General features: G+C 49.9%; 3 protein-coding genes across 4 annotated transcripts in view; 2 read left to right on the top strand and 1 right to left on the bottom strand.

The window, feature by feature from the left end:
* LOC118514368 overlaps window positions 1–6,950 on the top strand; it is an 87,230-nt gene extending 80,280 nt beyond the window's left edge. The window contains exons 6-11 of the mRNA XM_036061223.1: window positions 387–582; window positions 3,578–3,722; window positions 3,804–3,917; window positions 3,993–4,441; window positions 4,514–4,686; window positions 4,750–6,950. Of these exons, the coding sequence (XP_035917116.1) occupies window positions 387–582; window positions 3,578–3,722; window positions 3,804–3,917; window positions 3,993–4,441; window positions 4,514–4,686; window positions 4,750–6,564 (2,892 nt within the window). The 3' untranslated portion in view covers window positions 6,565–6,950. The remainder of the gene's footprint in view (window positions 1–386; window positions 583–3,577; window positions 3,723–3,803; window positions 3,918–3,992; window positions 4,442–4,513; window positions 4,687–4,749) is intronic.
* A 1-nt stretch (window position 6,951) lies between these two features.
* Window positions 6,952–12,155, bottom strand: LOC118514364 (dosage compensation regulator). 2 transcript variants are annotated; one of them, XM_036061205.1, is made up of 5 exons: window positions 11,397–12,155; window positions 10,629–10,802; window positions 9,009–10,549; window positions 8,445–8,941; window positions 6,952–8,369 (listed from the first exon to the last, which is right to left on the bottom strand). In XM_036061205.1, exons 1-5 carry the CDS (start codon window positions 11,990–11,992, stop codon window positions 7,188–7,190), a joined length of 3,990 nt encoding a protein of 1,329 aa, XP_035917098.1. In that variant the 5' UTR covers window positions 11,993–12,155; the 3' UTR covers window positions 6,952–7,187. The 2 variants fall into 2 exon arrangements, with proteins under 2 accessions (XP_035917098.1, XP_035917099.1); XM_036061206.1 differs by lacking the exon at window positions 11,397–12,155 and adding an exon at window positions 10,929–11,378.
* A 253-nt stretch (window positions 12,156–12,408) lies between these two features.
* Window positions 12,409–13,368, top strand: LOC118514403 (uncharacterized protein KIAA1143 homolog). Its single transcript, XM_036061284.1, has 3 exons — window positions 12,409–12,629; window positions 12,699–12,819; window positions 12,892–13,368. The coding sequence occupies exons 1-3, from the start codon at window positions 12,525–12,527 to the stop codon at window positions 13,080–13,082; spliced, it is 417 nt and encodes a 138-aa protein (XP_035917177.1). The 5' UTR covers window positions 12,409–12,524; the 3' UTR covers window positions 13,083–13,368.
* Window positions 13,369–13,920: the final 552 nt, after the last annotated feature.

Here is a 13,920-nt window from a genome sequence, read left to right as displayed (position 1 = left end):
GTAATATGACTGCATGGGCTCGCAGCGGGTATCGTTGGGGGGGAATAGAGTCGTTCCTCGTGGTATTTTACTTCCACGGCTCTCTAACGGCTCGCACGTGGCCACTCGGTGTTTTGTGCCCTTTTTAAGGTCAGCAATGGTTTAATGTCTTCATGTCAGCATGCGATCGTAACATATTATTATGATATTCTGCTTCACGAGATCGCACGTTGGAGATTTGAAGCCATTTCTTGAAGATTTAAAGGAATGTTCATAACGTTCGTCGCTTATCCAACAAAGTCATCTTGATCTTGATTTTTTGTGGCCCTCTTAGTGGTATGGTAAATCGTTCGCTTCAAATAAAACGCCATCTAATTTCGTCCAAATTTCTTTCCCCCATTTTACAGAACTTCCTATCAGCTAACCTTCAGTGCTGGTGGAACGCACCGCTAGCGGCAGCGACGAAGGTCCTCAAATATTTGGGCCACATTTCGCCCGGCATGCTGCTGATAACGGCCGAACCGTGCGCGCTGGAAATCATCCGCAGTGCTTACGCTCGCAGCGTCCTCAAACCACCGGCCACCTATCTGATCAACTCCGTAGGTAAGTACCTGGTCGTTGCTTCCAATGGTGTCCGACTGTCGAACATAAAGGCAATTGGGGGAAATCTGACACACCGCAATCCTGTGAGCGGATTTGGGATTTTTCTCCTTTTGGACATATTTATTGCCCAAATGGTTGATAAGAATCCGACACACGTCCAGATGGGGAACCGATTTGTTTTTGTCAAACACGTTCCAGCGTACCTTCCGTATGGTCCCATTCTGGGCGTAGCGAACGTTACGCTAAACCAATAATGCGATTCAGAGCGGCTAGCTTTACAGGCAGACTTTTACGATCCATCCCGCCCGACCGACAACAAACGACATTGATGCGTTTATAATCCTACTCCAAAATTGGTTTCCGATATCGACAAAATGGTGATGCTTATTAACATACAAGAAGAGTTCTGTCTCCGACCGTCAAGGTTTTGATGGGGGATTTCTACCACATCTGATAATAGATATGAACTTTAAAACTGACTAACCACCCGAGATGGTTCATTCAATCCCAGGGCAAGTTATGGCCTTTGGGAGCAATATAAACAGCTGAGCTCTCGCCCAACTTGAAGTGACATCATGCCCTCATCACGACATTCCTTAGCTAGAAAATAGAACTCCCATTTCAACGGCTTACGGGCGATAAAAACCGAATAAATATTCATCACACCGGTGGATTAGGTAAATTAAGTCCGCTAATAATGATGGATCAATATTTGTATATGATCACCACCCCACGGAAGCCTTCCGAAATGCTTCCCAGCGCAATAAAAGCGGGGCGTAATGCGATACGATGAGGGAGGCTGTATGCATTCGTGGGATAATTCACTGTTCAAAGACATACTGCCATGCTATGCGTGTATTTTACGACCCTCCGTTACATCCTTGTGACTTAATTGGAAATGCGCTTCGATTCACTTTCCTTCTCCGAAGGTGAGTTCCGAACCGCCAAAAGGCTTTGAAGCGCCTGCGGCTATGTGATATTTGTTAAACTGCTGTCAATCAAAACAACATTGGGCCGCGGTCGTATGACATCCGATAGCAGCTGATAAAAACTTTCCATTTCACAGCGCTCCCAGTAAATAAAATCACCCGAATCCGGCAGACGATGTAGTACTAGCTGTACTGCTGCGACAGTTTTACAACTCGCACGCCCGGAACTTACACCTGACGTCTAATGGGCGACACGGCCTTTTCTCCTGGACGCACACCAGCTCCCAAAACTCTGTCTGTCACGAAATTTCCCTTTCGCTCACGAACTCGGACAGCGAACGATTGACGCCTTTCGCTACTGTCACTCTCGCTTAATTTCAGCTTCTCGATCCGCTCACTATCCGAGGGCGGAGAAATTAAGTTGTCACCAGGCGTGACCCTTTCGTACGGTCCGGGAGACCCTCGCAGGCGAGTCAGTCGTAGTGCTGAGGCTGGGTGTAAAATTAAAGCAAATAAACTGCATCGCTGGGCGCAGAAAGCCCAGCCTCCCGAATGAAGGTTGCTCCCTTCCCGGGGGTCACGTGGAGTTACTCGCCCGGTTGGGCCGCTTATCTAACCGCAATCGAAAACTGTTCCCGTGATGAACACCGAGGGAAACGAGTCTTAAACGAGGGTGTCTCTATCCTGTAGCTTGATGCTGTGAAGATAATCCGATTATCTGAGAGCTGCTACCACTTGCAGTTCAAGCTCGAGGTTAGGTTAAAGCAATCGTCAGCTGACCAGTACCGGAATCTGTCCGCCAGTGAAATTAGTAATCTCTTCTGTGTTTTTTTTTTTGCGCACAAAATTGGATAATGTGATGTTACCTGAAGTTTCCGGCATCCGTCTAGTGGATCTCGTTGACCTCAAGTAGCGATTATTCATTAACCAACGCTCTACTGGACGTTTTGTCTGGGCGTTACAGTAATTTCCGCGCGTTGGAACTCCCGAACACCCGCTAAGAAACACACTCGAACGGACTAATCCGGACAGACGACACGCAGTGATCAACGCCGATCTGTTTTATGGGAAAGCTACTATGCTAAGAAATCTGTGACAAAAGTCAACCAACAACAAAGAAATGGTCACCAAAATCTCACCCTCCCCCGAGGCCATAAACCCGACCGACAGAGAGGCAGTGTAAATCAACAAATTTGTTTACGACCGACACCGACCGACTACCGAAAACATACAGTCGGCTAATGAAGTTGTTACCAGATGATGGATGCTGCCTCTTTCGTTTCACGGATGATGAATGGGGTCGGCTGGTAAGCTGGGAGAACGGAGGCTGGTTAAAGGGAACGGGAAGGACGTCGTTTTGTGTTGTACAATTCGAAAGCTACCCGATTACCCGTTTGACTGAGCGCAGGGAAAAGGTCTTCAGGGAACTAGGGGTGTTTCCAGCGACAATTTGCAGGTTCATTACATGGTTGCAATCATTGTAGCTACACGAGCACAAGAGTATAAACCCGAATGACGTTTATTACTCAGGCAAGTTAAGTAGCTAATCTACAGAAAGTTTGGAGCGATTTTACGGTGTACACTTTTTCTAACAAATGTCGTTACTAGACAGTGTCATCGGTAGACCTTTCTTTTAAGTATCTACAAAGCTGTCCCAGCTAGATTTGGAATTTTTGGCTAAGAAATACCAGGTCTAGTCGATTAAATAATCTTGGAGAGGCCAACTCCCGTATAGGCTGTTCACTAGTATCAAGAATTGACACTAGACATTTACTAGATATGACTATTGGATATAAATTAGCCTAGTACGTCATTCAGATGGTAAGGAATAATTAGAATTAAAAGGAAGAAGAAGAACGATTCGTATCGATGGAAGATACGAGACGTATGGATCGAAAGTCAGGCAGCATGTTCAAGAAAAGAAGAGCATTGTAATTATTTGGTGGGACCAATTGGATGTATTATATTATGAGCTGCTACTATAAAAAATATCGAATTCCAAACTTTTAAAGATATATTCAAGATATATGAGAGCTACTTCAACTTGTTTTTCTTTTCAAATCCAGGTGACATCGATGATTGTATTGTGACCCCGATCGTACAGACACAGTTCACACCACTCACGGAAGCGCTCTGCGACGTGATCATGGAGCTAACATCGCAAGGACAGTCCGCCACCATCGAGAACATACGCAATCGATTGCGTTCTAGGTAAGTGCTCACGGTTTTCCTTCACCGTACGATAGTCTCGCCTGTACTACAGTGAATGTCACCACACCACATCTTCCCCAGGTTCACCCACATGCAGCAGCCATCGGTAGAAGTCATCTACGATACGCTCGTGCAGCTGATGCAAGAGATCAAAATCTACCAAACATCCAAAGGATACTTTATCGTCACGCCAGAGTAAGTATGCCAGGCGCCGGATGATTGTCTACGATCGAACCTTGAATTGATCAATCAAATTCCTTCCACCCCAAGGAAACGACGCAACAAAACGAACGGTTCGCTCGAGTACGGTTTCCCGGGCGGTGTCGATCTGGACAGTGCAGCACCGACGAAAGAGTCCAAAACGTTGCTGATGAGCAGCCACGAAGCGCTCAGCAGTCTGTACGGGGAGATTTCGACCGTGCGGGCCGGCGATCAAACGCACCAGTGCATCCAAACCAATCTGGCCGACGTGATCTGCGGTGGTAATCCGAACGACAAGATCCTTTATCCACGGTCGGCCAGCAAGCAGCGCAGTGCCTCGTTCCCGAGCAACGGGAAAACGCTCGAACGGCGCCATAGTTTACGCTTCTTTGGTTCGTCCAAGCGACTCCAGCGGTCTGCCTCTACGAGAAGCCTTTCCAAGAACTATGCGCAAACGATCAGCAAAGACGGTACGGCACCGTTGGCAACACCCGAGCCAACGACCGCATTGGATGCGAGTAAGTGTCGACGGTTCCTTGGACGGTTTGCTGGACTTCGTTTTTAACTCTCTCGGTCTCTCTCCACTGCAGAAAAACAAGCCTCATCTCAATCACTGCTTTCGAGGATTTTCCGACGAAGTACACGCTCCAAGAGCAAATCGAAGCAGATCGAAACGTACTCGGCCCAGTTCCCGCCACCGGAGTGGTTCAACTCGAAGACCACGCATCTGCACAGCGTAGGCACACAGACGACGGACTATTTGGTATGGCACCGGGTTTCAACTACAAGTATACACATATCTAATGGTTTCTTCCACTCAAACCAGGACTTTCCAATCAAGTCACGCCTGCTCAACTCCACCTTCTACGACAGCTCGGACGTGAGCCAACGGTCCCTCTCGCTTCCGAGACGACGGCACCACCGACGAAATCTTTCCAGTGAGTCCACATTCTTCATCTCGTCCCGCGACTGCTCACCGGTGCGGCGTGGCAAAAGCCCCGGCTCCTACTACTGTGGCAGTTTGCCGCGGTCGATACACTCCACACCAGCCAGCTCGGGCTACTACAAGGTGTCCCGCAGCAAACAACTGTCCTCCGCCGACAAACTGCACAGCAGCGACAGTCAGGGAAAGATGGAACACAAAACTAGTCGCAGCCTTGGCATTGCCAGCGGTCCATCCAGCATCGATAGTGGCAAGATGACGTACGTCACGTCGGGACCGTCCAGTTTCGACAGCGAGAAGCTATCCTCGACGCGCACCAGCACACATTCCAGCCTGGAATCGCACGTGTCTTCCTCCACCATTACAACCGCCATTCAGCAGCAGCAGCAGCAGCAGCAGCAACAGTCTGGGAATTCTAGCTTGTTTATGAACAACGATACGAAGCCACCCTCCTCCGCTAGCTCGCTGTCCGGAAGTCCTAGCCGGGTAGCACAAAATGGGTCGCCGAAGTCTTCGCCCTCGGCACCCAAAGGAACAGTCACAACCGTCATGACGGCAGTAGCATCGACGACGAAAGCCAATAACAGCTACAAATGCTTCGAGACAACGTTCGGCTACACAAGCACCAACGGTGGGACGGGTGTTAAGGGCAACACACCACCCTCCCTTGCCCCGAAAAGCCCTACCCGAGCAGGTGGACTCGGCGGCATCAGTCTCACCAAACCGATCGACCACCTAACCGCACTCAGCGAATCCTTGCTACAGTTCCGCCTCAACGGAGACTCCACCTCGAACTCGGGCTCGTCCGGATCTTCACCGCCCAGTTCGACGACTCACACCGTTCCGGTCCAACCGAACGGAACACCGGAGCTGAACAAGTACAACAAAAACAGCACCATGAACAACAGCAAACCGTTCCAACCGATGGCATCCACCCCGGTACAACCGCCGGCAAACTTTTTCTACAAAAATGTGCTCAAAAACATCCAGCACGATAGTAAGAATATCTGCGGAGATCTAGCGATGGAGAAGACCTCCCCGACCCGAACGTACGACGAAGGATCGGGCCGGATCGGGTTGCAGAGTAATCTGCGCCGTTCGAACTCCGAGATCAAGAAGCTTAACGCGAACCCTGGCCGGGAAGGGAAGCTGGCGGAAGCGGACGATCCCACCAAGTGTGGTCGGACGATCCCACCGGCCCAACCCCTCAGCGGGCTGATCGTAATGAAGAAAAGCCTGTCCGTGTCGAGTGAACCGAATCTGCTAGCGAACGGTGACAGCAAGGCGGCCCAGATCACGATCCTGGTGCAGGAAAATGGTGGCCCGAACCATGGGTCGAGCGGCGAGCGGGAAAATGGCGATCCGGATGGGCGCAAACGCTACTCACACTACGATGAGCTGGATCGACGGTTTAGCAGCAACGCGTGCGATGAACCGCTCGTGCTCGAGGAGATGTACGAGTTCCCGAGCCTGTCCGATTTGAGCTTCAACTTTACGTCGCTGGCAGCGCAAAAGATTCTGCAGGGCGATGCCAGCCTGAACAGTATCGATACGCTGGTCGAGCTAAACATTAACCAGGAGAAGCAGCAAACGCTGATGCGGCTCAAGAACGATGCACGGCTGTTGGCGCAAACCGTCGTGACACCGCCGGCCGAACCGGACACGGCCAAGGTGATGACGGACTTTGGGATGGTTTGAACGCACCGACTCACACAGAAACACAGCGAAACACACACACACACACATTTATAAAAAGTGCCAATATCTTAGGAGCTTATTAGTAGGAGCATGCGGCGTTACGTGAGGTTTGACGGGAGTAGGCTTCGGCTTCACCAGGGGCTCTCGCCCGCGTGCATGTGTATGTAATCGTAACCATTTTAACCCATTGTACAGAAGAAAGTAATACATGCATAAAGCAATGTCTTTACAGCAAAAAAGCACACACATACACACATAACAGCATTACTACTACTAGTACTCGAACTACGAACAACGTAACTCGACTCGAGCCTGACACCCATGTATAAGCCGATAGTAGTAAAGACAACCTATAAAACCAGAAATAAACAGCAACGAAATTCGGAGTTTCAGTTTTTTAGGCATTTACCTGACGGTATCACATTTATTGCAAGTAATTGTGTCTGTTTCAATACAAATTATTTAAATACTTGGTTAGATGAAATGTGCAGTCAATTTGCTTGCCTCGCTACCGTATTCTGACCAGCACTGGGTGTATTCGATATTGTTGAAATAAATAGACCCACTTGAAATGGCTTCTTTAGTTTCAGGATGGATAATGGCTTGGCCGATGCAGGAAATGTTCACCATGCCTCGCGTCCACGTCCGTAGTTTCTTCCACCGCCATTATAACCGCCACGGTTTCCAACCGAATATCCTCCCTGGTAACCCTGCTGGTATCCTTGGTAACCAACGTGCGGAGCTCCCTGGAGACCTAGCGGACCTTGCGGACCTTGCGGACCTTGGAAACCTTGAGGACCTTGCGGGCCTCTACCATACTGTCCGGCGCCTTCACCATCCCCACCCGGGTAACGGTTGCCGTAGTTGGCGTTTCCCATCGCATTGAAGTAGCGATAGTTTGCCGATCGATTACCATCGTACCCGTTACCACGTCCCGATGACCCGTAACGGTTGCCCTCGTTCCGGAAGTGACCACCGGCTCCTCCCGGATACTGCTGCCCACCGCTTCCCGGCGCCTCACCACCACCAACCCGCACAAACCCGCTCACGTTGGGCCTATCCTCGCCGTACCGGGGGATCTTTGGCTGGTGCGATCGTACACCACCCTGCCCGAACGAACCCCTCACCGGACGCTCGATTTCGTAATCTCCCGCACTGAACGCACACAGCTCCTTCACCACCTGCAGCATCGTCACGTGCTTCGGTGCGAGCGCGCTCACACTGTCCGGAGCTTCCGATATCTGCACCAGCAGATCCTGTAGGCAAGGTCGCAGCGCCAGTATCATGGCCGCATCGTACGGATCCATGTTCAGATTGAGCCAATTATCGATCCGCACCGACCCGTTGCACCATTCCACCTTCTTGCAGCCGAACAGCAGCAGATGGATCGGTGTTACCATCGACATTTGCTTGCACGATACGGCCCGGGTGCGTATCTTTTCGCCGAACACGAAAAACGGATACGGAAAGGTGGTCGGTGTGTTGGTACAGTTTACCGACGTTTTGTGAATGAGGGCAGCTTTCGATTCCGTGGTCAGCACACGGCGCCGCTCCTTGTGGAAGCACACGTTCGGGTAGAGCCCGACGCACAGCAGTGCCATCGCCATCTCCAGATCCGGATCGGGACATTCCGGGTCGAACCGGAACGGCATCATCGTGGCCGGGGGAAAGCCCGCCAGCGTCAGGTTCTCCATCAGCTGCTTCTTTGCTTCGGCGATCGAGCGCAGGGTCGGCATCTGGAGACCTTTCCATTCGCAGAACCGATATTCCGCTTCCTCGCCTATGGCACGCTTTTTGCTCCACATCTGCGGTGTTGGGAAAAAAGGGGATAAAATGTAGTAATATTCAAATAAAATCCCAATGAAATTTCCATCAAGTACCTCAAACGCCGTCTGCATCGCCATATAGTCCGAGTACGTTTGACCGCTGAGTGCCCTCTGGTGGTTCATCAAACGGCGCTGACCCAACTCCAGCTGGAACACCTCGGAAAACGTCCCGGAGTACGCGGCCATCGTCGTGACCGTATCGCACAGTCCGAACAGCGTGCTCAGCACCATCATTTTCCCAAGCCGCGGTTCAATCGGCAACCGGGCAAGAATTCTTCCGAACGGTGTTAGCTGTTCGGCCTCGTCCAAGCAGCGCATCTCCTTCAGCAACACTTCCGCCTCGATGACCGCATCGAGCGGTGGCGGTTCGATCGCTTTCGACAGGAACTTCCCGATCGCACCGAGCCGAAGCAGCTTGATGCTCAGGGCCAGCTCGTGCAGCGGTGTGCGGAACATTTCGGGCGTAAGGTTTTCCTCCAGCTTGGCGAAACGGGCCCGCGAGCAGAGGGTGAAGCACATGCCGGGACTGACACGGCCAGCGCGTCCCTTGCCTGTGCAAAGAAGATTAAAGTATTTTATTTACGTTGGGCAGTTCCCGGCCATATAGCCCCAACTTACGCTGTTCCAGATTTGTCCGGGCGGCCCACACCGTCGCGTAGTTCGTCATATTGTTGTGCGACGTAAACAGCTTCATGCGCGCCTTACACGTATCGATCACGTACACAATATCGTCGATCGTAATCGATGTTTCCGCAATGTTCGTCGCCAGTATCACCTTCCGCCGTTGCCCGTAGTGATTGAACACCTTGCGCTGATCTTCCCGTGGCAGCTGGGAATGCAGCGGCAAAACGACCAAATTCGGTCGCGCCTGTAGCTGGCGCATCAGCGCAAAGATCATGTTCCACCCGGCCAGAAACACAAGCACCGCACCCGGCTTACCCTGCTGATCTACATAGTCCACCAGCGCACAGATCAGCTCGAACGGTGTGTCCGCCTCGATCAGCATACTCATCGCCTGCTTCGTTTGCGGCGAATAGCGCGCTTCATCAATCACCTCGTTCATGTTGCTACTCTCCTGCACATCCGGATCGTACTCCGCTCCACCATCCCCACCACCGTCCCCCTCATCCCCATCCTTGCCCCGCTTCCTTCGGCTCGTACCACCACCCTCCGGTGGACTCGGCACAAACTTCAGCATTTCAATGCAATCCTCCAGAAACAGTTGCTCCACCGGAAACGCTCGGCCCGGCACCTCCAGCACGGGACAATCGCCAAAGTACTTCGAAAACAGCGACGTATCAATCGTGGCCGACATCAGAATGACACGCAGATCCGGATACGTGTGCACCATATCGCGCAGCACAACCAGTATGAAGTCACTGTTCACGTCACGCTCGTGAATTTCATCCACAATCACGTGCGACACACCCCGCAGGCCTCCTTCCAACCGGCGCAACAGCACCCCGATCGTGCAGAACAGTATCGAACCGTACGCACGCGGCAGCTGAGAATCGAACCGCACCGAGTAACCAACGGCGGCGCCCAAATTTTCACACCGCTCGTTAGCGACCCGCTCCGACACGCTGATCGCACTGATGCGCCTCGGCTGCGTGACACACACATTGCAGTACGCTCCCTGGCCCGAGTTGATGTAATCCTCCAGGATGAACTGTGCGATCTGGGTCGTTTTACCGCAGCCCGTGTTGCCACGGATCAGCACGACCGGATGCTCGTTGATCGCTTCCATGATCGGGCGGCGCATCGCCGAAATCGGTAGCTTTTCGCGCGCTCTCATGCTCTTCTGCAGCTCGGGCATCTCCCGCAGCCGGGCGCGACTTTCGTTCAGCAAATCCTCGCTCAACCGTTCGAGGCTTGCCGTGGCGAGATAGCCTTCGTCGATGTTGCAGCCCAACCAAGGGTTCCAGTTCGGTTGCGGCGGTGACCACGAGATGACCGAGGCCGGCTGCTGTAGGTTCGTCGACTGGGGCTTAAAATGCACGTCGTCCGACGCGTGCATCAAGCTGATCGATTCCTTCGGCCCGGTTTGGGCCGCATTCACCTTGACCGGTTGTATGCCGAGCTCCATCAACGATTCGTGCACGCGCTTCGCTAGCTGGTGCGATATTTTCACCGGATAAGCCGATATCTGCTCCGATGCGCTGAAATGCGACAATTGAGCCACATTTGGGTGCTGTTTTGCTTTTAAACATAGAAAACAGTCCCATTCCGGCTACTTACCTTGCATTCTTCAGCGAACCGGTAAACGCCTCAATCACACCCAAATGGTACAGCTGGCGTATGAGCGACAGGGCGCATGATTTGCTGGCCGAATGTTTGTTCGATCCGGACTCACGGCCCGTAATCGTGCGGTTCAATTCCTTCACGTAGACGGTCATTTCCGCAATGAAACTCCTTGAATTGTCGAAAAGTAGGCGTTGGTTCGTTACGAAAGATTGGGCTTTTTTGTTCTTGTGGTACAAACATCTAGTAACCATGAACTTGTCAATTTGCACACTTTTGGTACAAATTGGTACTTACCAACTTCAGGCGTACAGTTCCATCGTGCCGGCCTGTAGGGTACATTTTCAAATCATCTCAGGCGCCTTGGGGCTGTATATGTTTACACGACGAAGCGGCAAGGGAAGGAATGGCACAGAATGGCTACTACACCTGTGATCATCATTTGCAAAATCTATCCATTCGGCGCACTGCCAACCGGATCTATCTTGCACATGATAACATCCCTCAACAATATTGCATATCGACTGCCGTTTCCTTCCCTTGCCATTGGTGAGTTTCCTCTTTTGGTGATGATTCGAAACTGTACCCTCGGGCTAGGGGGATGGTTTGCGGTACAGTATGAAACGCATACGGAAGCTCATTTCTACCAACTTCTCGAGCTCGTGTAAAAACTGATAGAATTGAGTTTCCGTTTAGTGCTCGTTTGCGTGAACCCGATCAATTGCCCCCCAATCGACCCTAGCGCCCCAGCCCCCCCATACTCACTTGGCATGATCCGGTCCGATTGAAGTGTACTTAAAGTCGGCCTTTATTTTGTGCTGCTGCAGCCATTGGTTTAGCTTCGATTTTGCATTCTCGATCGTCCAGTTACCATGGATCGACGCGTTCACATCCAGTGATTCGGCCGATTCCATGTTATCCTGCTCCCGCTTTATATCTTCCTTCGACGGAACGTACGGTCGGTACGCGTGGCCCAGATCCTGCGGCACAAACCCCTTCATGAATATGTTCGACGAGCCGGCCGATCCGGCCGACGGTCCCGATCGCATCCCCGACGGCCCACCCAACCCGATGGGTGCGTCCAGTTTATCGGTCGCTGGCGGTGCGCTGGAAACATCCTGCGGCACCGCCTCTTCCGCGATGCGGCCAATGCGCACCAAATAGTTGACAAAGTCTTGCGATGCATTCTTTTCCGAGTCCTTCTTGTTGGTCGAGTTGCCGACACCGATGTAATCGATACCAGCGACCCGTACCTCGCACAGGAAACGTTGCCGATGCTTCGGGCCGGTCGGACGAACCTCAAACTTTGGTTCGCAACTGTTCTTCTGGCACCAGCTTATTAGAAACGATTTCTTATCCATTGCTACCGTTCGATGCTGTATTTTACACCTCCTTTGTTCGTACTATGATTTTTTGCACACTTGCAATAGCCTAGCTGCACAGTAAATCCTTTCCTTTCCGAGCCTTTTTTTGCACCTCTACCGCTGCAATGGCGATTTGTTTACAAGCGAAAAAATATGACTCGCCATGAGGACAGGCGGAAGTAGTGAGCGCATCCAGTATAAACGCATTCAAATTCGGAACACTCTGTAGAATACTTTTTAAAACAATTTAAAAAAATGTTTTATATATTTTCCAATAAAATCTCCCTAACGCAACTAACAGTTTTGTATCAATTTCTACTTAATTATGCCAATTTTTAACGAGTTTAAGTACATTAGCGGTCAGACAACAAGCTCCACACAATAGCACAGTGTTACCGCTGTCATACGTTTGTTATTGTTGCTGCATTCGTAAACAACAGAGGCTGGAAAGCAACAGTAGCGCGCGGGAAGCAAAGCATCAATTCCCTAATTATATTCACTAAAAGTGTGTAACGCTTCCAAAGCCGAAATGTCCAAGCGTAATGTAGCTTTCATTAAACCAGATGAGCCAGATTTTCTAAAACGAATGAAAGCACAAATCGGCTATCGAGAAGGACCCTCGATCGATGATAAGGTAAGGCATACAAACTATGTGCTCAATCAGATCAGCCGCCTTAAAGCATACGCACTTTGTCCTTTACAGCGTGAAGCAATAGAAAACTTTGACGACTCAGACGATGAGGAACAGGAGGACGAAAAACCGCAGGTGGTGGTAATTAAAGAAGGCGATTTAACAGAGGCGGAAGCTGCTCAAGCATTCAAAGGTACAATTTACAATCTCGTACCGTTTTACAAATAGAAAGCGTACATGCAACCGTTCTCTATTTTCTTTCTAGAGGAGAGTGAAAAACCGGCTGACCTCAACCAGAAGGTTGTGTTTAAATCAAGGAAACCGAAACCAGAGAAAAATGAAGAAAATCCAAAACCAAAACCAGAAAACAAAAAGGATAAAAAGGATAAAAAGGCGAAACAGAAGCAGGAAAAGAGTAAACTGTCTTTCAACGATGAAGATGAGGAAGAGTACTAGCTTTAGCACAATTTTCTAAGTTATAAAATGTTTTATGCAACAAAACAAAATGGGAATGAGTCGGTGAAGAATATGCTTCATGATGATACTTAGCCGTGATCCGTTGTAGACTTTGCAACAGTTAGAAAGTGTGTGCATGGTTTTTGAGCAATTAAAGAAATGATTTACAAGGATCATTTCGTGTACTCGTTCCGTTTCCAGCCCACACACTGTCTCGACTCCCCGTTCTCTACCGATGGCATTGTACGTCGTTGTAATAAAGCAAGTGAAAGGAGCGAACAATGAAGAAATCCTGTCAGCGAAAATCCCGATGATCACATCCGATCCTTCTTTCGCAGTATGTATAGAAAAGGGCATTTACACTGAGCCACATTGCATAAAAGGTACTTGTCGTACTGGGCAAGGATTTTTGAAGATCCACAACTGTGGGTATTTATTACTGTGGGCTTAACTTTTAGTCCAAAAATTACATTTTCACTTCCATTGATGAAAATTCATTTCACTCCATACGCCTCATTCCCTCCTTTTCTCCTTCTCTTTCACACAAGAACGGTAGCGTCTTTTTCGCTCCAACGGAAATTATCTTATTTTCCTTTTCGCATTTTTTCTCTCTTTAAATTTGACATTCAGCGCACTATTTACATTATGCATTGCAATTCTTCGATGATCACGTCCGGCAAAGTTTCTTTATGAACTCAAACACATAAAAAAATCTAGATTTTAACTGAAGATTATTTACAGTCGATAAAATTATTTTGATTAAAGATCGACAAACTTTTTCAGCAAGTTTTACCACATTTTAATGCCCATTTTACCCGTTGTACTAAAACCAGTACTA

The sequence above is a fragment of the Anopheles stephensi genome, chromosome 3 (genome assembly GCF_013141755.1).
Source record: "Anopheles stephensi strain Indian chromosome 3, UCI_ANSTEP_V1.0, whole genome shotgun sequence".
Classification (NCBI taxonomy): domain Eukaryota; kingdom Metazoa; phylum Arthropoda; class Insecta; order Diptera; family Culicidae; genus Anopheles; species Anopheles stephensi.
The sequence above is the reverse complement of the archived record's forward strand: the minus strand, read 5'-3'. Positions and strand labels throughout refer to the sequence as shown.

Coding starts and splice junctions, on each gene's coding strand:
- LOC118514403 (XM_036061284.1), top strand. CDS start 12,525: ATGTCCAAGCGTAATGTAGCTTTCATTAAACCAGATGAGCCAGATTTT. Junction 12,630..12,698: donor GACCCTCGATCGATGATAAG/GTAAGGCATACA, acceptor TGTCCTTTACAG/CGTGAAGCAATAGAAAACTT. Junction 12,820..12,891: donor AGCTGCTCAAGCATTCAAAG/GTACAATTTACA, acceptor TTTTCTTTCTAG/AGGAGAGTGAAAAACCGGCT.
- LOC118514364 (XM_036061205.1), bottom strand. CDS start 11,992: ATGGATAAGAAATCGTTTCTAATAAGCTGGTGCCAGAAGAACAGTTGC. Junction 10,803..11,396: donor ATCGGACCGGATCATGCCAA/GTGAGTATGGGG, acceptor CGACAATTCAAG/GAGTTTCATTGCGGAAATGA. Junction 10,550..10,628: donor GGTTCGCTGAAGAATGCAAG/GTAAGTAGCCGG, acceptor GTCGCATTTCAG/CGCATCGGAGCAGATATCGG.